The sequence below is a fragment of the Pogona vitticeps genome, chromosome 4, assembly GCF_051106095.1.
Source record: "Pogona vitticeps strain Pit_001003342236 chromosome 4, PviZW2.1, whole genome shotgun sequence".
NCBI lineage: Eukaryota > Metazoa > Chordata > Lepidosauria > Squamata > Agamidae > Pogona > Pogona vitticeps.
Genome location: NC_135786.1, coordinates 91,327,152 through 91,353,682, shown reverse-complemented (window position 1 = coordinate 91,353,682; position 26,531 = coordinate 91,327,152). Strand labels below are relative to the sequence as shown.

Below are 26,531 nucleotides of genomic sequence, written 5' to 3'. Positions count from 1 at the left end.
AGCTATTTGCAATTATTTATTCTGTAACTGAACCTTGCAGAAAAAGGTTTTTGTTACAAGTATTAGGATTATGGGAGGAGGTATTTATATACGAGATTAAGCAATCTATCCTACACATCTATTCAGAAGTCCCACTGAATTTAATTAACAGGTAACTATAGGTAACTATAGGAATATACTGTAACTCACCACTAATTTTAGGAGATATCACTAAGGCAGTACAAGACAATAGTTTGATTGACCTATCTAGTAGAAATGACAACAGGAAGAGATATATGACCAGACCAGATGGGCAGGATATAAATCAAATAAAGAAATAAGGAAATAAACAAAGAAATAATAAACAAAGAAATAATAAATAATAAATAATAATAAATGATAAATGATAAATGATAATAAATAATAATAAATAAATAAATAAATAAATAAATAATAATAATAATAATAATAATAATAATAATAATAATAATAATAATAATAATAATAATAATAATAATAATAATAATAATAATATATTGATGTGTATACTGTCCTGTACAAAAATTCCTTTGGTGGATAATCCAGCGATGTAATAATTGCCTTACCATGCACTTAACTCATAAAGAAATAATTTAAGAAACCGTGAATAATTCTATAGTTAAAAAATCATTACTGAGCAGTGCTTCCCAACCTGTGGGTTGCAAAGGGTTTTCTGGGGAGTCACGGTGTGCCTTATATGTGTTGCAGCCTTGTTAAATAATTAATTCCTTTATCTTTCAGAGCCAGATATTACAGCTAGTGTGTGTGTGTTTGTATGACAGGCCCTATGGGGAACAAAGAAGCCTCTATGTTCTGAGAAGGGATGACTTGACCCTATTAAAAATGACTTTTTAAGCAAATGTGGTGGTGGTGTCGTAGGTTACCTGGCTATTATAAAAGGGGGCTGTGACTTGAAAAAGGTTGGGAACCAATGTTCTGGAGTGACCCTTTTTGTATATAAGGAAAAAAAACTTTCACAAGTAGATTAAAAAAACTTTTAACCTAATAGTTTTTAAAAGTAGCCAACTTTTGCAGAAAAAAATGGATAGGCTTTTCATTTTATTTCACAGTACAGTATAGTGTGAATAATAGCTGGCTCAGGCTGTGCCACATTCACATGAACTCAAAATGCTCATTATCCTGCTGTTTCAGGCTGGTATTCAGGACAGCTCAGATCATACATGATTTCTTCTCTATGAATGTTTATAAAGATGCATTGGCTGTCTGAGTAAGGTCAAGTACTGAAGATGCAAACTAGCCAGATGCAAGGATGCTCACATGCATGCCAGTGAGATCAATTTACCTGTGCTACAGCCTGAACTACTTTATTTGCTTGTAACACTTTTCTAACTTTAATGTAAAAGCCATTCTTTCATCAGACTGGAGGCGGCTACCTAAAAGTGTTTTGTGCTTCCCATTAATATTTGCCTATGTTATATACTCACATGTCAAATGTACCAATATTTGCCTTTTTTATGTATTACTATTTTATATTTGCAAAAACATACAAAATTATTTTGATCAATATAATAAAACATCATTTATAAGCACAGTTCTGAGAAGTTTAAATGTTACACATATAAGTCAGTAAACTAGTGGTTGAAAAACACCAATAACAGTTACTTTTATGTAAGACAATATTAACAGTACACATAGTTGAACAACTCTATTCATCCCAGAGGTTTATAAAGCAGGTGGTGTCACATTGTAAGGAAAGAAAACATTGTCAGTATTTTTCCCCTCACTCCAAAGATGTATAAGAACCAAATCTTCCTGAGATGCCCTTATTTATACCTTATTATATTTCAATGGCCATGAAAATTACTATCAATCCTGAAAGCTAAATGAATGAGCAGATGGGAAACAATGTACTTTGACACTCTTTGCCTTTAAAACACACATTTCTGGTCTAACAAGCCTTTAGAAGTCTCAACTGCCTTTAATGAAAAGAGACTATGTAAATAGGCACTTAAACTTAACATTCAGTGAACAGGACAGGATCATACTAATCAGTCCTTGATGTCTATGAGACCGGGGGGGGGGATGGACACAAACCTCCTAGTCATAAGCCCATACTGGTATCCTATAGACTGCATCATGATAACCATATAAAGCACATGTGGACTCAGTATAAGGAGCTGAGATTTAACAACCTGCTGCACTGCTGGAAGTCGAGACAATGGTAGAAAAGTTCCTTGTATAGATATTGCTTCTGACCATGTGCAATGGCTGCACGGATGCCATTTTAGGGTACAGAAAGAACCATATTGGTGGGGCAGTTAAACAGCGATATACCCCTCAATGGTGCAACAGAATCAAAGGAGTTAGAACTGGTCCAATAGATCAAGGGGAGTAACATTCCTGTTCCACAGATTTTTAATACATGAGTCACAGCAACATGGAAGCTGCTGCTCTGAAGCTCAGTAAGTGGAAGCAATGTCCCTTTGAGGATTTTGATTTCATTTAAAGATGTGCATATGGGGAAATTCTACTGCTTCTTCTATGGGAAGCCACATCTCTCTCTTCACTGCTTCATATTTTTGAAAAAGGGATGCAACAAGGCATCCTTTGCAGTGATTCTTGTAGCAGGATTCAAGTCCAGCAGTTTGTCAAGAAGATCATAGGCCTCATCAGGAACTTTGTCCCATCCTTTCCCATCAGCTGCCTTTTCGGTTGTCCTGAGATCAACTCCATCTCCTTCGTGACCACTTTGCCTCTGGTACTGTATGTGTCCTTTGGACATCTGAAGTGCAATCTCTGAAGTAGGGCTGACTTCGGTTGTGTCCTGTACAGCTCCTGTCGCACTGTCAAAGCAGGGACTCTTCCCTCTTAGCCTTTCACAGAGCTTCCTTAAGTCCTGCGCTGGGATTTCTTTGCTACACAGTATTGATTTCCCTGCGTGACAAGTACGGTTATTAAAACCATGTCATTCAGTACACATGGAAGTTTACAGAAGACATTCTAACACCACAGTTCTATAGGTACAGACACAGTACATTTACAGCGCACTACCAGACTGTCAAATAGTTCAGATGGCTCATCACATAACAGTAAAGAAATACAGCTCAGCACCCCAGCCAAAGAGAGGTAGTTTTAGAAATTCACCTGCTTATGTGATGAAGCCAGAGTCAACCTACCATCCTGCTTCCTGCGGCTACATCACCACTGGGACTCCAGCCAGAAGTGCATTGTTCTTGGCTGCACCAGGCCCCACCACCACCACAATTACTGTCCAGTTGAGGCCTTACACCCTATGGCACCGAGTGATAAAAGGATAAGACTCCCTGGGGGCAAGACTGCCATTGCTGGCAGTGCCACAGGGCATGACACCAAATTGGGACAGCCCTTTGCAGAAACCATAGAATTAATAGTTAAATAGTTCCCTGCTGGCAAAAGGGAAGATACTATCCTAAAGTGGGGAGACAGAAGGAACCGTAGTAGGCATCCAAGGAGGATGAATAAATTGTATTATTCTGGAAGGGTGACACTAAATCATGACATGTGCCTCCAAACTAAAGGGCACACAGGGCACACTCTGCATCTAGATTTGTGTGCTAGGTGTGACAAAGGTAATCTAAATCTTATGAGGTTTTATTATTTTGATCAAAAGCTAATCTGGATGAATGTATATGTGTGTGTGTGTGTGTGTGCTGCTACTTTCCTTTGGAAAAGAGAGCCTACTGTGAGGCATCAAAGCTAATGAGAAGACCACGCTCAGTCCCAAGATAACCTGAACTATATTTAAGTCAAGCTGCTGTGGCCCCATAAGGTTGCCGCAAGGCTAAGCAAGAAGGATTTAGGTTGAGTTTGCTCTTTTCTTTTTGCGAGTTGTTGTTTATTGTTAGGTTTGGGTCCTGCTAAACGAAACGGGTTGAACAAAAAAAGCCTCAGAAATGATGGAAATGTAGCAGTAGGGAGTTCAAAAAGAAAGCAGCAGAGGCCTGAGAAGGCAAGCTGGCTCACGAAAGAAGGGGAGCTTAGGAACAAGGGATGGAAGAGGAAGTGGTATAAAGAAATGGAACAGATGCCTGGAGGGAAGATTTGAAGAAAAGAGAATGGAAACAAAAAGGAACAATGGGCATGACCAAGGAAATAATCAGCCACAACTTTGGCTGAGACCTCCAATTTGACTGTATTTCTACAGAACTTTACTGCCATTGGGATTATTCAGAATCATACAGATCTGAAGTGCTCCAAACCTGGAATCCAACCCAATGATTTCCAGGTCTAACTTCAATTACACAAATCTCTATCAATAAAAGCCAAAATTATCTATTGAAAAGGATAGCAAAATACAGCTACAAACAGACTGAGCGTAAGCTGTATGACAAAAGTACAAAATCTGCATACCAAATGTTCTAGCAGCTTGAATTGTTTCCTTGGATCCACGAATAGTCATAATCTGTGCCAAAGCTGTTAAATCATCACTTGCTTTATAAAATGGATACCGGCCACTCAGCAGAGAAAGAAATATGATTCCTGCAGACCACATGTCAATTGCTGCAATTAAAAATAAACTTTAGTAATGAAGACTTATGATTTCAGGTTTGTCTCTGTGTTTAAAAGATCAAGGAACAACAATCAAAAGCTCATTTTGGGTCACATTTTCTCAGTTATATCTAATATTGTTTGAGACTATTGTGTTTTGCAGAGTAAGGCTGCTCTACTTCCAAGAAGGGACTGCCAATGTAAGTAAAGTTACACATGTACCACTAAGACATCCAACAGCATAATAATATGAATATATCACTCTGCTTCGTATCTGGAATTAGGTATTGCTGAAATATGCTTGTCAAAAGCATCTAGCACAAATTTTAGAGATATGACTCAATTCAAAACTCTAAATGCCCTGATGTGGCAAGATCTTGCACGTGGGGACTGTGCTATTTATTTATTTATTAGATTTTTACCCCGCCCCTCTAGACCATGTCTACTCATTCCTTTCAATGGACATGGCAGTTGTGAATAATCAAGAATTAATCAGTGCAGTAGTAAATAGGGAGCCACTTAGAAGAGCACTCTGTAAATGCACCAAAACTAGAGCACTCTTAGTTTCCGGAGTCCAAATATGGATATGCAAGGAAAATAATCATACCAAAGCTTATGGACATACTCTTGACAAAGTTAGGCACTTCCAAAGCATAAGCAAGGAAAGTGTTCTAGCCCTATTTCCCTGTCTGTTCCTGGCTCTAATGGGCGGAGGGCTGTCTGAAGATGGAAGCCTCTCCATGCTAACGGAGACCCCGAAAAATCAAATTACTATGTGTGACAACCCCACTTCATCAAACTCTCCTTATTCTTGTACTAACACGTGGGGGGAGAGGTGTAGAACTCTATCCCTGGTAACTTTTAAATTAACAATTTTCTGAATGCTTGAAAAAAATATAATCACATGCTTAACATTCCAATTGTTATTAAATCAGCGGCCACTATCTGCTCGCTAAGCTCCATCAGTGAAGCAGGACTGGCTTCACGGGCAGTGGTAAACTGCTGCTAATAAATGAGTTCCTTTTTCTATTTTTTGGTGTATCTGATTCACGTGCTAGGAGGCAAAGCTGCACACATACCAATTTCTTTTTTAAAAAACTGTTCTATGAAAAACAATGTGCTACTGCTAATGACATCACTCCCAATGGCACCTGAGGAGCTCTGCAAGAGGATACGGGTCAACAAAAAGTAAATAAGGTCAATTTTGGATTCAACTGTGTCATGTTTCCATTGGGTCACACCCTACGTAAGTTTAGCAAGAGAAAATATAAGCAGGAAGGACCAGGCAAGAGTGAAATATGGCATCTAGATCAGTAGTTACCACTCTTCACTACAATGTAAAGGGAACTGGTGAAAAAATATATATTTATGTAGCATTTTTAAGGTGGGCAAAATACTGAAATAAAAGTGGAGACCTAAGTTCAAATCTTCGGGTCCAAATTATACTTGCACATTTCCCATTCTTGCTAGATTAGCAAACTCTTCTAAACAACCATGAGGTGATGTGATATTTGCCAGAGTACCTTTTGGCTCCCCCCACCAAAAAAAACCTAACTCTTCTCAATATGCTTGTTCTGAGTTCCATCAGACTGTAAGTGAAGCAGTAGATATAACAGGTGCTGGTAAGTTAGTGCTTTCAGCTTTATGTAAGCTTAAGAATGTTAAAATGGCTTCACTGTTTATAGCTCAGAGACTCAGAGATGTTATCTGTCGACATACTCTATTATAGCAAGCATAATTAATGTAATATGCTTGCAGGCAGATTTTTAGTAAGATTTCAGGAAAAAGCTGACATACAATATTTAAACATTCTAAGTAGATGGAAATCTGCAGATGTTAGGTGAAAAGCATTCATATTATTGGCATATAGATATCCCTCTCAGGAACCCATCAAGCTACTTTTTAGTCTAGGATGATAGTTATTCTCCCAGCTGACCTGCAAGAAGAAGAGAATCCCTGGCCTTAGAAATAAGTCCTTCAGACCAACAAATGTGAAACAAGGTTATCTGAGGTCTATTTAAAGAAGGAGAGAAAAAAAGGGGGGTGTCCCTTCATTTCCCCAGCTACTATCAGTATCGCAGAAAATACCTGAATTTTTAAAAGCATATGCCTAGCTTGTTTTTACTCAAAGCTTGCAGTAAAAATAAAACGTTTTCAAGATATGAAAAGCTACAGGAGTTTATTTAATATAAAGAATGGATTCCAATGACAATCTGGAAAATCAGAGAGGTATGTATCATATGCCACAGAAGTATTTAGTTTCATTATGCTGTACTTTACCTGTAGACTGATTAGGACACTTGGTTAATACCTCTGGTGCTCTGAATCCAGGTGTACCAGCCCTTGGGGCAACTTGCTGACGCCTTTGTGGGGTTAGAACAGGAAAAGCATATTTATTTATTTATTTATTTATTTATTTATTTATTTATTTAATATCCCACCCATCTAATTGTTCGGCTACTCTGGGCGGCGTACAACATACAAAATAAACAATTAAAATAGCATCATTATCAAGATTAAGAAGTAATTCTAGATGAAAAAAATTAAAGAAGATAGATCAAATAGTGCCCGGAGGGAAGGCCTGCCTGAATAGCCAAGTTTTTAATTGGCTTTTAAAAATACCCAGCGAAGGGGCCATACGGATCTCTGGAGGCAGATTATTCCATAACCAAAGAGTGACTGCTGAGAAGGCCCTGTTTCTTGTTTTTTTCTTCCGGGCCTCTCTCGGCGTTAGGCTCCTCAGTCGCATCTCCTGGCTAGATCGAGTGATACAGGGAGATTTTGGCGGGAGGAGGCGTTCCGTCAGATAGCGAAGTCCTAAACCATTTAGGGCTTTATATGTGATCATTAAAACTTTTAAATCGACGCAGAAGCGAACGGGCAGCCAATGCAATGTGGCCAGAGTGGGAGAGAGATGCTGGGGTTTCCTCACCCCAGTAAGAAGTCTGGCCACCACATTCTGCACCATTTGAAGCTTCCGCATCAGTATCAAAGGTAGCCTCACGTAGATTGCATTACAGTTGTCTAATCTCGAGATTAGAAGCGCATGCACTAAAGTGGTGAGCACTCCAACATCAAGATAGGGACGCAGCTGGGCAATCCGCCAAAGGTGGAAGTGGGCGGATCGGACCACTGACACCACCTGGGTTTCCATGGTGAGCGCTGGGTCCAGATGTATCCCCAAGCTACGAACTTCACTCTTTGTGGTGAATCACCTCCCCAAAAGAGAGGGAGTTTCCCAAACTGCTGATGGTGGGGCCGCTCACCCTCAGTACCTCCGTCTTGTCCGGGTTCAGCCTCAACCTATTTTCCTGCATCCATTGCAGAACAGTCTCCAAGCAGCGCTGAAGGGACAGAACGGCATCCACTGTAGTTGATGAAAAGGAGATGTAGAGCTGCGTGTCATCAGCGTATTGATGACACGACGCCCCACATCCCCTGATGACTCCTCCCAGCGGCCTCATATAGATATTAAACAGCACTGGGGAGATTATCGACCCCAAAATTGAGGCTTCACAGGGCCGAGGCCCTCTCCCCAAGCTGTACTCTCTGAGGGTGGTTCTCCAAGAAGGATTGGAGCCAAGCAAACGCCAGGCCACCGATTCCCAATTTGGAGAGCCTCCTCAGGAGGATACTGTGGTCGACGGTATCAAAGGCAGCTGAGATGTTGAGGACCACCAACAGGGAGGTTTTCCCCCTATCAGCCTCCCTCAACAGGTCATTATACAGGACGACCAATGTCGTTTCTGTACCATGGCACGGCCTGAAGCCCGACTGGAATGGATCCAGGGCATTTGTTTCATCCAAGTGCACCTGAAGCTGGTCGGTCACCACCCTCTCCACCACTTTACTAATGAAAGAAACATTGGCGACGGGCCTGTAATTGCCAATTTTGTCCGCTGCCAAATTCAGTTTCTTTCTTATGGGCCTATGAGTGTCTCCTTGAGGGCAAGGGGAACCCTGCCCTCACGGAAAGACCCATTAATTATTGCTGCTGCCCATTCTGTTGTTATAGGCCTGGCTGCTTTTATTAGGCAGGCTGGACAAGGGTCAAAGGAGGAAGTGGTGGCATGACAGCGATCAAGTGCCTTGTCCATAATCTCTGGTGTCACAATGATCAATTCTCACTGGGCAAGGCGGAGCGCTGGACATCTCTGCTCGACTCACTGTGCCCAAAAAAGGAGAAAGGTTCCTGGCGGATGGCCTTCACTTTAGATTTTAAAAATGCTGTAAATTGGTCTGGTGAGATACTAGTGGGAGGCCTGTCACTTGGACCAATTCCAGATAGGTCGCAAACCATGCGGAAAAGCTCCAACTGCTGATTTGAAGCTTCGCTTATCCGGTCAGCGAAGTGTGCTCACCTAGCAGCCTTTACCTTAGCAAGGTGAAGTTTAGTCGCGACCCTGACAGCTACTGGATACTGAACCATCAGGTCTCTTCTCCACTTGCACTCTAGCCTTCTCCTAGTTTGCTTCATCGCTCTCAGGTCCTGGTTAAACCAGGACGCAGACCGAGCTCTGCACTGGAGAGGGCGTTTAGGAGCGATTGTGTCTACAGCCCTGGTGGAAGCAGTAAACCATCCGTCAACCAGGGCCATGACAGGAGCCCCAGCCAGGTCAGATGGAATGCCTCTCATGGCATCCGGGATTCCTATGGGATCCAGTAGCCTTCGAGGGCAGACCATAGAAATAGGTCCATGCTCCCTGCGAGGAGGGAGAACCATTGAGAGGTTACATTTTATTAGGTGGTGATCTGTCCATGACAATGGTATCGACACAGTCAGTCACCATCAGACCACACTCGCTCCAATTGGCAGGGGAAAAAAACAGGTCTAGCATATGACCACCTGTGTGGGGGGCCATTAACATGTTGGGACATGTTCAAGGAAGCGATGGTTTCCAAGAACTCAAGAGCTGGACCTGAAGTCTCCGCCTCCGCGTAGATGTTGAAGTCCCCCAAGACCAAGAGCCTCGGGGACTCCAACAGTGCTGCAGAGACAAAGTCCGCCAGCTCTGGTAAGGAAATGGCTGGGTCGCAGAGAGCACGGTAACCCAGCAAGATCCCAATACCATCCCTGGCCCCTGACAGTATATTTAAATACTGTCAGAATGTCTCATACTCAAGATACAAAAGTAATTGCTAATAGGGTTTTACATAGTCACATAAGTGAACATTTTATGAAAAATGCAACAAAACACAGCAAAAAGTGTGATTTAAATAATTATATGGTAAACCATATAGAGTGCTATGGCACTAAAGGACGGCAAATAAGTCAAAGCAACAACAACAACCCCCCTTTCTTTTAGATTTGTTATGAATGGACCTGTCAGCCATAGTATTATAGATTCAGGGTTAATTTACAGGTTCAGAGTGCTAACCTATGGGAGCACTCTAACAACTACAACTGTGCAGGGTTTTTCCAACACCACAACACTGTTATAGTGCTACCTTATCTTATCCAATATGGTCTGAGATATTGTATAGACTTAATTACAGGAGAGATATGGAACTTAAAGAGGGGGTCAAATAATTTTCTGTGTTGTTGTTATGTGCCATCAAGTTGGGACCGACTTATAGTGACCCTAACAGAGCTTTTGAGTTAAGAGAGATATCTAAGGGATGGTTTTACCAGTCCCATAATCCACAATGATTTTCCATGGCTAAGTGGGGATTTGAACACAGGGCTCCCAAGTCCTGGTCCATCACTCTACTGACTGCACCACACTGGGTGTCCAATTTTCTATAGTTTACATTAAAATATGCATGGAGATATTATAATTAAAACTTTCTAGAAATATAGAGGCAATGAATGTTAAGAATGCCAGTACTGACTGAGACCATCTGGGTGGAACACACTGCATAAAACAAGCCACTGAGATTATTTCCCTGCTCTTGCAACCACACAGATCTTTTATCTTGCACTTGCCAAATCATTCATCCTATTCATCCCTATTTCCAACTTTTGTTGACAGCCAGAATATAGGTTTGACGGCATCAAAGCCATTTACCGTGATAGGCAAATACTGCAGACTCTATCTTTTGCATAACAGCCACAGGTCAAGCTAACGGGACAACTGCTGGCAGATTTCTTGGCTAAACCATTATTCACAGTTGAAGCTGGCTTCTTCTTCGCAGACAGTTTTCTAGATGCAATGTCTGTCACTATGGGCTGCTTTATGAGCTGCAATATAATATTTGTAAAAGAAGAAATATTTAAACATAACTTTCACTCTAGCTATACTCGAACTAAGAGTTGTATTAAGTAGCATTTAGAAAGGCAGCATGCCAAACTCACAAGTTTTGCTAGCAATAAATCCCAATGGGTATTAAGACATAGCAAGATATTTCAAGAATTCTGATTTAGTGGGATTCAGAAAAATTAAACATTTTACTAACTATATTAATATCCAAAGCCCTTTAGCATTATGAAATCCGTAAAATGGGCTTGTAAACTCCAGGGTCCTAAACCAAACAAATATTGAGTCATGCTTTAGAAATTATGGGACTTCACTTAGTGGTATATACATGAAGCTCAACAGGGTTGTTGCCAAAAACAGCAATCTGGGCTCAAGCTACAGATTTGCACAGTACTATACAGTTAGGGTAATCATGTCATACATTCTTCTGTCCCTGTTACATATAAATTGCTACCACTGGGTATGAGGAAATGCATGTCTTGATGATGTCATGTCAAGAGTTTCTGTAACTATATATGACACGGAGGAGGAACCAAACCCAGGGTTGCCATTTTGGACAGTAGCCATGTGTTCAAGTCTTATTTTGGGAAAAAGTTGTATCACTAATATCTAAGGGTATTAAGTGTAATCAAATCTATCCATAACAGGACCCAGTGCTTGGAAGTAGTTTTCTCCTGGCCTGCAAAAGTTTTCCTATCTATTTGCCTGGGAGCAGTTTTACTCATTAAGTGAGAGCTACTTGATTTAGATAAAAAATATGGTGTATTACTTCTAGTCATGCACAGTTTTAAAAAGGACATAATTATTCTCCTTTTGTGCTGCAAGGAGCAGCGAATAACAGATCAGATCATATAGGCAGACATGCCTGTAAAGCAATGTATGCACACATTCTGGCACTATTCTAGTGTAGAGGTAAATGACAAGTCACCTTATTCAATTTTGTCGCACATTTGCCATGTTAAATCCCGGTCACATCAAGTGAACAATACGTACCAAAATTTTTAGAATTATTGTTCCCAACCATAAGTAACCCAGCTGTTATTGGACTGCCATTTCCAGCGGCTTTCACCACCAGCTGTACTGGCCAGAGTTTCTGAGAGTTGCAGCTCAAGAACACCTGGGTTAACTAAGGTTGGGAACCACTGGTGTAGAACAATTAGAAAGTTTCACAAAGTCTAAACTAACTACAGTGAACCCTTGACTTATGAAGGTCCCTAGTTAAGAAAATTTCGAGGTACGAAAAGCTCTGGCTGCAAAATTTTGGTTCGACTTGCGGCCAGAGCTTCAACATATGAAAGACAGGGGGAAAGGGCGGGAAATTCAAAGCCACCCTCACTGCCCTCTGCCTCCCGTCCCTGCTGCCCTCTGCCTCCTGTCCCACGGGGACAGGAGGCAGAGGACAGCGGGGGCAGCTTTGGAAGCCCGGCAAGCCAAAGGCCGCCCTGACCTCCGCGCCTGCTGCCAGCTTTCGGGGCTCCGAAAGCTGCATCCACTGCCCTCTGCCTCCTGTCCTCGTGAGGATGGGAGGCAAGAGGGCAGCGGGGGCAGAAGGCAGAGGGTGCAGCTTTGGAAGCCTGGGATTTTTTCTTTGGCTGGAACAGATTAAATGGTTTTCACTGCATTACTATGGGAAATGGACCCTCGACCTACGGACTTTTCGTCCTGCGGCCACCGTTCCAATACGGATTAATTCCGTAAGTTGAGGGTCCACTGTAGTTGTGGCGGGGGGCACTGTGGCCCTCCAAATATTGTCTGCATTGCAGCTCCCATAATCCTTCACAACTGGCTAGTCATGTCAAAAATATCTGGGGGATCACAGTTGCCAATCCCTGAATTAGACTAATGGAGTGCTTTAAAGAACAACTTGGACATTAATATATAAAAGTTCGACCAGGGAAACAGGCTTCAAACTGCTCGTTGAAAATTAATAACACATAGTAAGTTTTGAGCAAATACATTTCACATTCCTTATTCCTTCACACTTACAAATATGTAATTGATGTATCTGTTTATACTTACTTTCGCTGAGGAACGGTCTTGAAATGCAGAACTTCGGACATTGAAATTTCTCTCCCCAAACACTGAGCGCTGAACAGAAAGGCACTCAGGCCCCTCCTAAAGCATCAGAAAAAGGAAAATAATAATTGCATCTTTCAACAGTCAACCACAGCCTGTCTTCTTAGATGTGTATCATTTGGTTTACATAGCACACGACACTTCACTCTTTAAAAAGAGAACAAGGCAGGCATTTAGATGTTAAGGAATAACATTCTACTTGTATTTCACTTAATTGAAAGTACTATCCTTTCCATTTCAGGAAACTATAAATAAGAATTTTGTTTCATGTCACATTTACATCTCTTCATCCAACTTTCCACTATTTCTATGCAGCAAGAATACAGTTATGAGTGCAACTGTGTAATGTGTGTGTGTGTGTGTGTGTGTGTGTATATAGATAGATATATATATATAGAGATATATATATATATATATATATATATATATATATATATATATATATATATAGATAGATAGATAGATAGATAGATAGATAGATAGATAGATAGATAGATAGATAGATAGATATAGATATATGGTTAAACAATGTACTCTGAGTCTAATGCATGGGGCAATGGGCCTAAGTATGGAGAGATGTTGTGAGAGAGAAAGCAGAGCGAATGTTTCAGTTACTCTGCAATAATTAAAATGGAAGTTTCCAGATAAACTGACAACACCCTTCTACAAACGTTACATAAGCGAAATTACTAAAGAAAAACAAATTCCATTTTTCTGAGTTGTGTGATTTTCATGAATGCTTTTCAAATGCTTTTCATACACACAAAGGTTTTGAAATAGAGATTGACATTTTATCCTAGTACTACATCTCCCCCTGTTGGATGAAGTAAATCATTAAGTTCACACATCAAAGTTATGGAAGCAGCACAGAACCTTTCTTTTGTGTCCTTGTTTAATCTGTGTTTGTGAAATGGAACAAGGCCTTTTATTAGCAGTTTTTGTAGCTGACGGATGAATGAGCTGTTTGGGTGCTGTGGAAGTGACAGAAACCTGGCTTCCCAACGTGATTTGGGGCTTATTGTATGCGCCACTTCCCTGCTGGGCTTCAGACTGGATAACCTTTAGAAGTTCTATTTTTGTATCAGGAGTTCCTTGTGCCAAACCAAAGTCGACCAGGGCATACCTAAAACATAATTTAAAAACACACCATAGTCAATTATTTAACACACAGGTATCAACTGCAGTTTTGTTCTATCAGAAATCAGAACCTTCTTGGTCTTTGTCATTTTGAAGACAGTGAACAATGGATAAGCTTGATTGTTCTACTGAAGTCTATTAAAGGGGTAGTCTGTATTCCTTCTATTTAAAAAAAGGCAACCCTTAAAACAAAACAAAACAAAAAAAAACCCCGCCCACGCCAAAAAGTAAATTTCATTTGATGTGGCTTCTTTTGCAATGAGGCAACTTGTTTTCAACTACATATTATTTGGAGTGTGAGGCAAGGACTCGTTATATGGCATTTTAATTGCCATATTGGAAAGATTATTTTCAAGAGGAGATAGTGTACCTCATAAAGAAGTTCCCAGTTTTTCTGGATAACTGCTACACCTTGTTTTCTTTAGGAAACAAATGCTAAATAAATCCAGGAATGGGTTATGCCTCATCACATGCTGAGGCATAGGAATACAAATTAACTAAATATAGCCTGTCTAACAAAGCTGGAGGTGTGAGTAATACATAATTTAGGGATAAACTACAGATTTGATAGCAGACATTGGGCCAAGAGCTCCCATGCCAAACAGCTGCAAACAGAAAATACACATTTGTGCATTTGAGGGGGTGAATTTTCAGCTAAGAAGGAGCAAGCAGCAAAGGGTTTGCCTAACTCTTCCACTCTTTCTTTTGCCATATATGTAAGAATGTTAGAAGAGCCACATCTCATCAGAAGAAAGGCTCATCTAACTCAACATTCTTTTCATGTAACAGCCAATCAGTTGCCAAAATAGAACAGGGTGTTGCAAAGTGTTTTACTTATTTTTTTTTTGAGGGGGGTCACAGGTCACCTTATATGTGCTGTAGTGCTCATCAAATAATTTCTTCCTTGACCCTTTGGAACAGGATATTAGAGTATATGTGTATGCATGAGAAACAAGCTCTTTGGGGGAGAAAGAATTCTCTACATTCTGAGAAGGGATTACCCCATTAAAATGCCTTTTTATGCAAATACAGCAGTGTGAGTGTGTGTGTGTTTGTGTGTGTGTTTTGCAGGCTACTTGGCTATTATAAAAGAGGATCACAACTTGAAAACTGTAGGGAACCACTGTCTTAGAACATTGATATGTATGCATCCCCCACTGTATATTCAACAGGTGATATATAGAGGATTATTGCCTCTGGTACTGGAGGTGGCATCTAGCCATCCCAACTAGTTGTCATTGTAGGACGTAACCTCCACCAATGTATTCAATTCTCCCTGAAAGCCACCAATATATTTTGGAGCAGCGAACTTGATACCTTAGCAACATATGTGGCAAACAGATGACTGGGAATTTGCCTTAGGGTAAGACGGCTAACAAATAAAATGGCTCAACACATCCTTCCCTCAATCCTTCAGAAATACTGTCCTTTTCTTGCAGCAGTTCAGGTGCCCTGTGTTTGCCACTGACTACCTAGTGAAGTCATTGTGTTTATGAAGAATACGATGTACTACCCAAGTCTGAGAAATGATCCAAACTCAGTCAAACCTGGAGACTTACTCTTTCAGCTGCCTATTATACAGGAAGTTGCTGGGCTTGACATCACGATGAACAATACCAAAGTGATGAATACGCTTCAAAGCTTTAAGAAGATTAAACATATAATCTCTTACTTCTTCAAAGGAGAGAGAATTCAAGATGTCCTAGAAGAATGTTGAAATAAATAAATGTACAAGAACTTCTAATTATGTGTTTTTAGGTCTTCTCTTAAAAGAAAACAAGGAACTTACCAAAAAAGATTCATGTTCCAGGTACGGCATAATGATAACCACATGGTCATTTTTTCTAAAACAGCATTTAACTCCCATGACATTATCCTGGCCTCTACAAGAGAAAGAAAAGCTGGTATTTGTTTCCTCACAAAACCCACCTGCCAACATTTGTGAACATTACTGTATCTCCATACTCCTTTTAAGGTGTTTCATTCTCCTCTGAGCAAAATCTCTTCATACCAAAAGAGAAAAGCTCTGCATACTAGTAAGCAGCCTATTACTCAAACAGAGAGCACACAATTAATGAGCAACAGTTAAACCCAACTATTAGATACTAAACAGTATAAAGGGTTGTGTGTATAGCATCACACACACACAACGTAGTACTGGGTTCAGAATTCAGTTTTTGGAGAATGTGAATGTTCATCTCCCCTTTAAAAACAGGAAATGTCTAACCTTGAAGATGTGTTAATACCATGAAGCACCATATAAATCTAGAATAAAGCTAGGGTGTCAAAAATTGGCTTACAATGCACATGAGTAATGCCTGCTAAAACCGGGCTAAAAATGTTTTCTTGCGTTAGAGGAAAGTTCCTTTCCCTTGTCAGGACTAGCAAAAGGGCAAAGAAAGTACTGTAAAGCAAAGCTGCAATTATGAATTATTTAAATTACACAAATAATAATTTTCTATGGTCCCATGATACAGAAGCTTAATTAAGACTGCACAACTTCTGATCCTCCATGTATTGCGGGACCACACATCACATCAACTCTTACCTCTGACTACGCTGCCTAGAATGGATGGAAGCTGCAGTTCAGCAACATCTGAAGAACTCCATATTGTGCATCTGTAACCTAAGTCTCTTAATTCAGATTATTTTAGTGAGATATTATTACTGTATTGTTGTTTTAGGGCACAGACCATGCCTACCAACTAGTTTACCCGATTAACACACACTTCACTGAAAACTTGCCACTTCATTGATTATTTTTCCAATGTATTTTTGTGTGATTCCAATCACTATGCTTTATGAGATGTTAAAGAGAAGAAGCCCTAACAACAGAGATGGACCAGAGAGCTCTCATCAAAATGAAATGGCTACACAAAATGCACGCGATAAAGACATCAAGCAAAGCCATGTGAATACCAAAAAACTTGCCAAATAGCCTGCAAAGTCAAAATCTTTCTTAAAACTTACCCTGCTACTATGAGGCACTGAAGTTCAGCAGCAATTCGTACAGGGTGGCTAGTAGGAATCAAGTGCTTCAAAGCTACTTTTTCTTCATGGCCTCCTTGTCGCTGGGCTATGGCTAAATAAACAGAACTAAATGTGCCTGTAGGAAAAAAAAACAGATTTCTTTACAACACATTTAACATTATTTCAAGAAATAATCCATTTCATATTGCTCTGACACAGTTCTACTGTGGTTCTAATAATGCTCCAGTTTCATAGAGTTATAAATGGGATCTATACTCATGAGAACAGTAAAATTTGAGATACTTCATGAACTTTGTACTCTTATGGGAACAAAAAGAGAATACATGTTTCAATTGAATACTTGCATTTTGAATATATCCATTTCATTCATTCAGACTAGGCATTTAAAAGGCTAGACTATCTTTCTTAAAAATATATATAACTGTGTTAAACATGACTGTGATTCTCAGATACGACAAATGCTTCATAAACCTTCAAAAGGAGTAACCTTGTTTGCCTACCAAAACATAGGTAAGGTAAAGGTTCCCCTTGACAATTTTTTTTTTGTCCAGTCGTGTTCGACTCTAGGGAGCGGTGCTCTTCCCCGTTTCCAAGCCGTAGAGCCAGCGTTTTGTCCGAAGACAATCTTCCGTGGTCACATGGCCAGTGCGACTTAGACACGGAACGCTGTTACCTTCCCACCGAGGTGGTCCCTATTAATCTACTCGCATTTGCATGCTTTCGAACCATTAGGTTGGCAGGAGCTGGGACAAGTGACGGGCACTCACTCCGTCACGTGGATTCGATCTTACGACTGCTTGGTCTTTTGACCCTGCAGCACAGGCTTCTGCGGTTTAGCTCGCAGCACCACCACGTCCCAAAACATAATCAACATTAAACATCCTTGCTTCGTCCGTAGCATTTAGATGCTCATACAAGTTTTAATATAGTGACCCAAGGAAAATTCCAGACGTTGTAAACAGCTATGAAATTTCAGCTTAGAAATTTCAACAGCTATGACAATACTGTACATGCTTTTTAAAAACCATGTCCAGTGGTGCCTTGCTTAACGAGCGCACCATTTAATGACGAATCCGCATAGTGACCCGGTTTTTGGGGTTGCTAATGCAATCGCATTGCAAAGTTTAGATAGGCTAAACATCGCACTGCGATCATTCCTGCACCCGGCTGTTTTGGGAACAGCTGATCGGCGGTTCCAAAATGGCCGCCGGGTGTAGAAGATGGCTGCCCGCACCATTTTCGCGCCCTGCCCTCGCTTACCGGGCAGCGAAAATGGCAGCGCTATGGAGAAACTTCGCAGAACGGTGAGTTTAAGAGCCATAGGAACACATTAAACTAAGTTTAATGTGTTTCTATGGCGTTTTCTGTTCCGTATAGTGATGTTTCCCCATACTGACGGTTAATCTGGAACAGATTAACCTCGCTATGCGGGGCACCACTGTATTCAAAACATGTAATGCCACTACACTCCCAAAGCAACAAATACCCTAATATAGAGGTCGGCATGCTGGTGTCCGTTATTTATTTTGGACTACAACTCCTGTAATTTCTGATCCTTGGCCATACCCTCCGAGGCTTATGGGAGTTGCCATCAAAAACAGTGTTTGGGCACAAACTTGCCTAGTCCTTGCAGAATGACCAGCTGCACATAAGCATAATCCTGCTGGGACATTCCACTGGCAGGCTTAATGACTTCAAGCTGCAAAGAGCAATCACAATGTTTGCCTATTACTTCACTAGTACAAGCTGGGAGTCGACAGCACTAGTAAATCTAATTCCCATTCCTTTCAGCACCACAGCCATCTGTGAGTGCTATTCTTGTACAGCCGAAGAAACCTCTCAAACCAATATATACCTATACAGTACTGTATGCTGATTATTTTCAGAAAATTGAAGTCAGTCAGAATTGCTGTCAAAAACACAATTAGACCAGGTGCAAGTTAACTGTCCTGCTTTTTTAGATGTAGCATAAATTTACGTTACATCTTTTGCTGGCTAGTTCTACATCCGCTGCAAGATAGCACTCATGTGATTTGCAACTGTTCACCCAAAGTGGTCTAATATATTATCAGTTGTTTGAGAACAACGCTTGCAAGACAACTGTGCGATTATTTTAAAATTTCAGCATCAGCTGCTAGCTGGGGTAGGGGGCACAGAGGAGTCAGGATTGGGATGTGACACACGGGGGCGGGGAGGGGGGGGTTCAAATCTTTTCTCCGTGCTGTGACCCCAATGACAACTGCCCATTTTGGAGCCGTCATTCATCCCAGGGGGGAAAAAAAGATCCCCACTGGCACTGACACAACTACAGCATAAATCAGGCAAGGGGATTTTCACTGGGAATGCCGCAGGAAGTAATGGATTTAATCATCCCCTCCATCTCTCGGGGATATCTGGTCATCCCCACTCTCAGTGTTCAAATTTTAAAATAGGCCAGTATTCTATTGCTAGTCTCAGCTAGAGTTAAGACTCACTGAATCAGTTCCTGGATTTAGTCAAGTCAATGGGACCTACTCTAGATGGGAGTATCAACAGGATATTGGACATTAATCAGTCAGTTACATAATTAACATCGTATCTAGTTTGGTCCTAAAAACCTGCAAAGGAGAGAGGAGATGAAAATCCAGTTGGAGACAAGCAATCAGCAAATAATGTCAAATTCTAGAAGGGTTTCTTCAAGGGGCCTCTAGTAAGTTGGCCACTTTCTCCCATTAAAATATAACAAAAAGATTCACAAATGTAAGTGGCAAATAGTGTACTTTCAGAACTGAAACTTCAAATGAATTTCATTCACACCGAGAGACACAAGACTGCAAAAACGATCACACTAATATGAACAGATAGTTTTATTTCCATAAGGAAATCTTTAGATTTCAAGAAATAGCAAAGCAAGTAAGTTTACAATTACCTTCACCGATTTTCCCCTTGATTTTGAATACATTTGCAAGCTGCGGCACTGCTTCATAGAGCTTCTCAATATCTGTACTTGCTCCTGACAAGAAATGTTTTTAAAAAATGAGTATTTTCCCACAAACAATTTTACTTAAAGTAAATATTTCAACAGTGAAATTGAAATATTAGCACAAGCTCCATTGGTCCTAAATAATCCATACTGATTAAAGTTTCCTACTGGTTTCAAGGTGTATGTAGATTTCACACAAAATAAAATTATTACAAGACTCTAGCCCATGTTTATTCTATTTGAATACTCATTTCACATAAACTAATAACAAGTATTTAATTTTCCATCCTTGGTCAAGTCCATGGAGAATACAGCAACACCTAAAGCCCAACACAAATACAGACAACACTAATCTGAACCCGCTCCAATCTGACTTTTGGCCAGGTCATGATGCAGAAACAGCACTCACAGCTCTAGTGCATGACATATGCTGAGGACTAGATGTGGGTTGCGTGGATATGAAAATGTTGTTTCTTCCAGAATACCTGGGCAGCCTTTATGAACGCTGATCTCATTGTACTCCTGGGGTTGCCCTGTTATGGTAGTGGTTTGTAGTTAAGTTGTTTTTAGTCACTCCTGAAAATATGCACTCGGTGATCCAAGGACATTTCTGTTCTGCCATGTGGCCTTTAGCTTATAGGACACCACAAGATTCTGTTTTATTCACACCCTACCCCAAGCATTGTAACCTCAAAATGAAGCCTGTAATCATCTGGAGATTGGGGCGAGTGTGTCAGCAGTAAGTTAATGTCACACAGCAGCAGTTCTCATTACCATCTATTAATTCCGAAGACACCTAAGTTGCAGAAGTCCAGTACAGATGTCTAAGGTGGGGTGAGGAACCTCTGGCCTTCCTGGTGTTTTGTTTGATGGCTGCAAGCTGCTCATCCCCTTGTTGTAGGGACTATTTTATATGGATGAGAAGGGTGAAAATTCTGAAAGTAAGGTTGGAGGGAAATCCTCTTGGATTCAAAGCCACCTATAGGAGCAGAAGTGGTTTTCCTGGGACAACAGAAGCAGGCTTACCTGTAGCAACCTTTGCTTTTCACTCTGGCTACATCTAAATTAGATTGTGTAATGTAATATAAAGAAGGTGGTCTCAGAGGACAGTCTGGATGTTTCTTCCACTACCAAATGTGAAAGTACAGATGCGGGGGGGGGGCAAGGTGTTGCTCCTATCGAGCACCAACAGTGTTGGCCACCTACCTGCTTCTCATCTCAATTCAAAGTGCCATTTTCAGCTTTAAAACCCAAAATGGTTTGGGACAATCTCACCTGAAGAACAACTTACATACATATAAACATGTATTAGTTTTTCTGGAGCAGCCCATGTCACCTGCCTGCCATTAGCAAGTTGGCAAGCTTTAGAAACAGCACCTTCTTAGCAGTGGCTACTAATTTGTGCAATTCTTTCTATTTTTCTCTCTCTCACACACAGTGTTTTCCTCTCTGTTTTTAAAACTATCTTTGATGTTTTGATTATTTCAAATTTCAATACTTAAGTGTTTTTCTTGGGCTACCAACTCAGCTTGCTTCATATCCTGGCTTATCAGGCTAAATATAAGCCTAGAGTAAGCCTACCAATGGAATTTAAATTACTGTAGTTGCAATGAATACATTTCATTAATTTCAGTGGGTCTATTCTAGCCAGAACTACTGTTGTGTTTAGCTCATATTTTTCAAATATACAGAACTGCATTTAGGTACAGCATACTGTTTTACAATCACAATTACTGTTTCAGAGCACTGAAGGTAGTATATTCAAGTCAACGGGGGGGGGGGGCGATGGACGACAGACACTGCATTATCACTTTTCCTTCTACTGCTTTTATATTGTTATACAGTGGGGTCTTGACTTGAGAACTTAATCTGTATTGGAAGGCGGTTCTCAAGTCAAAAAGTTCTCAAGTCAAATCTGCATTTCCCATAGGAATGCATTGAAAACCATTTGATCCGTATCTGCTCTTTTCCGTCCATAGAAACTAATGGGAAGCTGCTATTCTGCCTTCGACCACTAGAGGGGGATATTTTGTTTCTTTTTTTCTTAGGTCAAGAAAGGTTCAGGGAAGGCAGGGAAAATACAGTCCAGGCAGTACAGTACCAGGCAGTCTGAAGACTGTCTCCCAATCCACTCTCTAAACGCTGGGAGGAGTGAGGAAGCAGACAGGCACCCTTTTCACTGGCCAACAGTGAACTGAAAGTTCACTTTTTGCACTTTCCCTGCCTCCCACGTGGTTTTTTTCAGTTCTTAACTCAAATCTAAGTATGTAAGTCAAGTCAATATTTTCCTATGAGAGTGGTTCTTAAGTCAAAATGTTCTTAACTCAAGCCGTTCTTAAGTCAAGACCCCACTGTACATGTGTTATAACGGCTGGTTTTTGTTTCTCTTCTTTTCTATTTTGTAAGTTACTTATGTTTTGAAGTGACGTTTCTATATAGAAGAAAACAAGCTGTAAATTCCTTAAAAATATGGATGGATCAGACTATATCAAACAACATTTCTATAGTTTTATGTAGCTTAACAAAAAGCATGCAAAAGATGCAAATGGCCAGGCTATGTAAATGATATTGTTTTCTGGATAATATGACAAAAAACAGGCAGTTATGCAAAGCAGTAAGCAAGGTCATATTCTCTACTAATGTTGAATTAAAAAACTACTTTCCAGGAATTTAGAAGTTGCTGCTTTTCATATTCTTGTCACTAGATGGCACAGCAAGGTTGTTTAATGTCTTTCTCTGCAAATCTGAGGAAGGGATATTCTAGTTATACGGAATGCTGTTCTCTTTTACATGATTCAAATACCAGGACTCAGTTGGCGATGTAGCTATGGCAGCAAAGTGCTGCTAATTAATGAGGTACTGGTTGCATTCTTCAACTGGCACCCAATCAAACGATCAGGCACACATTCAGGAACACCACCAGTGCTTTACTGATCAGCTAGCATCTGCTACAGCAATTTACACCATTTCACTTATGGAAGCACAAATCAGCAAAAATATCCTGGCCATAATGTTTTAATGATTATTCTTCCAAAACATACAAAACCATAACTCGAATCTTCCTTAACACGACTGCTTTAATACTGGCGTTCTACAAAGGGTTGTTGATGTGGAGCCACCACATATGTATTTTTCATAAACCTTGGCAATCCTAACCTACCTCAAATGAAACACTGAACCAATGTCCAGACCAGAGGCAAGTCTTTCTCAGTGACTGCCTCACACATCTGAGAGAAATACATAACATTTCCTAACTGCAGTTGTGTGTCTGCACATGCACACATACAAATTAGCCACAATGACACATTTATTCCAGTATGTATTTAGTACCTAAGAAAATATTTAGCTGCTGCAATTTTACATCTTAATGTATATATTTCACATATTTTGTATGCTGCCTTGTAAGGTCTGTGTGCCCCTGAAAGGAGGTCAAACATCTTTTAAATTTAACAGATATGTTAAAAGCCATCACTTGCTGGAGGACAGGGCGCTTCCTCATGGCTTTTCTTTGACAACTTACTTAGCTGGCTTGAACTTGAGCTATACAGCAGCAGCTACTTTCATACTTCTCTTCTTCTATGTTGTAATCCTCTACTGTATTGGGCTTCTTTAAGCCATGTCCATATGTGCATCCTCAAATACTGGAAGTTAAAGCTAGAACCCAAGATGCAAAGAACTATAAACCTAGTTCTCCTAATCGTAATGGCACTACCAGGTACCTACTTGAGATACAATGATCTGGCCCCCCTCCGAAATGTTACCGGACTAATCTGGGTTTGAATCACACTGTGAACAATGGGTGTCAAGGCTTTTTGTGAGCTCAGAAGTATTTGAGAAAATGAAAATGGCAGGTACACTGAGGCTTTGACAGGCATTTCACTGCACAGCAAGCCTAATAGCTGCCTCCCACTTGAATAAAGGAAAAATGACCCTTCCAGCTAATGATCAATTAGTTGGTGTTTCCACACCCAGACCCTCAAATCTTCTCTAGATGATCCTATAAGCCTTTGGTGCAGATCTGGAGGTTGCAAAGAAAATTGTTCCATGGCAGAAACACAGCATTTGTTACAACCTGTCGTCTTTTTCATCTCCCACCTGTAACCACCAAGCTGAAGAGCAATTATGTAAGAACAGTAAGTGTTGTTGGAATTCTAGAAATCAGGCATTGACTTGGAAATCTGGAAAAACATTATGTCAGAAGTTCTTCTGTGCTGTGGCATAAAACTAGACAACTTCTTGGCTTCAATAAGATGCATATTAGTTCCTTGTGTTAAGACTATCATTGTACATATAAGTACTGAAGAACCTCAGGAGAAGAGAAAGGAAACACTAACAAGAAGTCAGGAACTCACAGGGAGATTTTAAGAGGACAATAAGATGTATCAAAATATGTACCTGACAGCTTCTTGTGATCGTATTTCCTAAACGAGTCTTCACAGTGCAAGGGAGGATGTTCATCCTGATACGCTGCTTCCATCACAGAAGTGTCTGAAAGCAAACAGTGAGGTTGTAGGAACAGCAACAACTAAGATCTTTCAAGGTTAAATTAATTAAGCCTTTCAAACTTTTTATGTGCCACCAAACTGCATCCAAGTGATAACACTACGAGTTAGTGACTTGCAAAAAATCCAGTGGTTTACAAGGACTTCACAGTGCATGGTGTCAGCTTGTATAGCACACACCATCTCACATTTGTTAGTAACGTTTGTGTGTCACTGCACAGTACTTTCATTTCCCAGATACTGTACTCTTATTTCGTCCTCCATATTGTCTTGTACTGCTGTTCTTTATACAGTGTGTGTCGAGGGAGAGAACAAGATTTCTTTGAACCTGGTGAATTTATTTTCATAGAATTATATATCGCTCAATTAGTGCTGGGCACTGTGGGCAGTTTCCATAAAAACATTATAAATATAATGTAACAGACAAATATAGCATAAATATACTCTGAAAGAATGCTTTAGGAATACCATGGAAAGGCAAGACAAACTAGAAAAGGCAATAATGCTGAGAAGAGTTGAATGCAGTAGGAAAAAAGATGACCAATATGAGGTAGATTGACCCAACAGAGGAAGCCACAATTTTGCATCTTTAAGAATCTGAGCAGGGCTAAAAATAGCAGGTTCTCAAATAGGGAGAAAGGCTGGAACAAACCTCGCGAGATGCAAGGTGAGTTTTTGATTTTAAAAAATGCTTTTATTAGCCTAACCTATTTTTAAGTTTCATACTTAAATTAGTAATTTACTGGGTTTGTGTTTCTTTTTAAACAAAGCTTTTCTTGTCAAAGAGGGTTGGTAAAGGACTGATGGGGAGAAGGAGAAGACTTGGCAAAAATCTACAGTCTGAGAACCACTGTCATGAATCTAGCAGAGTTTATTTCATGGTGGCCACAGGACCTGCAGTTTTAGTCTCCACGAGGAGGCTGAAAAATATCGGAAAAACGAATGTGGCAAAATAAGGCAGATTACTGCACGCGCTAACACAAAGGGGGAAGCAATAGCAACGCAAAGTTGAGAACTGCTTTCATGAGTGGAACTACCGAACACAGTAGTTATGTATCGATACTTCCAGATTTCGGGGACCCACAGAACTAGAACTGCTCTAGGATTCAAAGAAAAGTGCCTTGTTCAAACCGGAGCTCGGCGAACTTCCAGGAAGCTCTGGGTCCCAAACACTGGCCTCATCTCCCGCCAGAAAAAAGAAGAAACATTTTTTGGTGGGAGAGCGATGACCGTGTCCCTCCTTTACTTATTTGTTTGGCGAGTAAGGGATGTTAATATTATTGTTACTGTTTGGCTTAATTTTTTTTAAATGCCCCTCTCCCGAAGTCCCCGCTCGGCTCGGCGGGAAAACCGAACTTCGGAGCAGCGCAGGGTCCCTGCCGAACTTCGTTTGCAGGAAGCCGCCTCGCCTGAGGCGCTTTTGCTTTCTCAAAAGCAGCGGGGTACAAAGAAACCACGCAACTCCCCCCCACACACACACACACACATCACATCCCACCCGCAAGTAAGAAAGAGGCGAGCCCCTCTTCCCGCCCGAAATACATTTTCCTACCTACCGCCAAACGCGCGAATATGCGGCGGAAGGCGCAAGGGGGCGGAATCGGAAAAGGTCGTCTGAGCGGAGAGGACACGTGACACGACAGCAGGCGAAGGGAGCCTCCAGTGTGTGGGCGGGGAGGGAGAAAGAAAGAGGGCGGGAGGGGAGGAGTTTTGATAGTACTGAAGTCGTCCTTCGAGTGGCAGGGGTGGAAGCGTAATGGCGTCATTATTACCAGTTCGGGTTGTGGGGCGGGGGGGGGGGAGAGTTTTATTGTTACCCTGCCAGAGGGTCGAAGCGTCCGTTTCATCGTAATTGCAGTATTGGAAATACAGTATTCTGAAAATGACTTTCTTTCTCTACCTGGCCCCGTTGTAAGCGGGCGCAAGCGTCTGAGTACACCAAAAGTTACTGAAAAGTTGCTGTTCTAGCATCGTTCGGCTTCTCTTTGAGGGAATCCTTTCAGACGGGTCCACGAAAGCTTACATTAAAATATAAAAGTGCCATGTGCTTTTGTCTTTTTTTCCCCCCTCGTTTCTTTTGGATTTCGCTTGATGCATCTTTTCAGGCAGTTTTTGCTTTCTGGAAGGGCAAATATGTTTCTGAGTGGCTTGTCGAAGGAG

The 26,531-nt window shown here is 40.8% G+C and overlaps 1 protein-coding gene across 2 annotated transcripts; it reads right to left on the bottom strand.

Annotated features, from left to right (window-relative positions):
• Positions 1-1,533: 1,533 nt before the first annotated feature.
• On the bottom strand, positions 1,534-26,036 carry CDC7 (cell division cycle 7). Of its 2 annotated transcripts, none has more exons than XM_072997925.2 (12): positions 25,928-26,036; positions 24,265-24,357; positions 19,816-19,899; positions 16,887-17,022; positions 15,706-15,799; positions 15,476-15,618; positions 13,653-13,902; positions 12,723-12,818; positions 10,515-10,687; positions 6,787-6,869; positions 4,369-4,518; positions 1,534-2,913 (listed from the first exon to the last, which is right to left on the bottom strand). In XM_072997925.2, exons 2-12 carry the CDS (start codon positions 24,344-24,346, stop codon positions 2,543-2,545), a joined length of 1,662 nt encoding a protein of 553 aa, XP_072854026.2. In that variant the 5' UTR covers positions 24,347-24,357; positions 25,928-26,036; the 3' UTR covers positions 1,534-2,542. The 2 variants fall into 2 exon arrangements, with proteins under 2 accessions (XP_072854026.2, XP_072854027.2); XM_072997926.2 differs by lacking the exon at positions 25,928-26,036 and adding an exon at positions 25,622-25,748.
• Between the last annotated feature and the right edge of the window lie 495 nt (positions 26,037-26,531).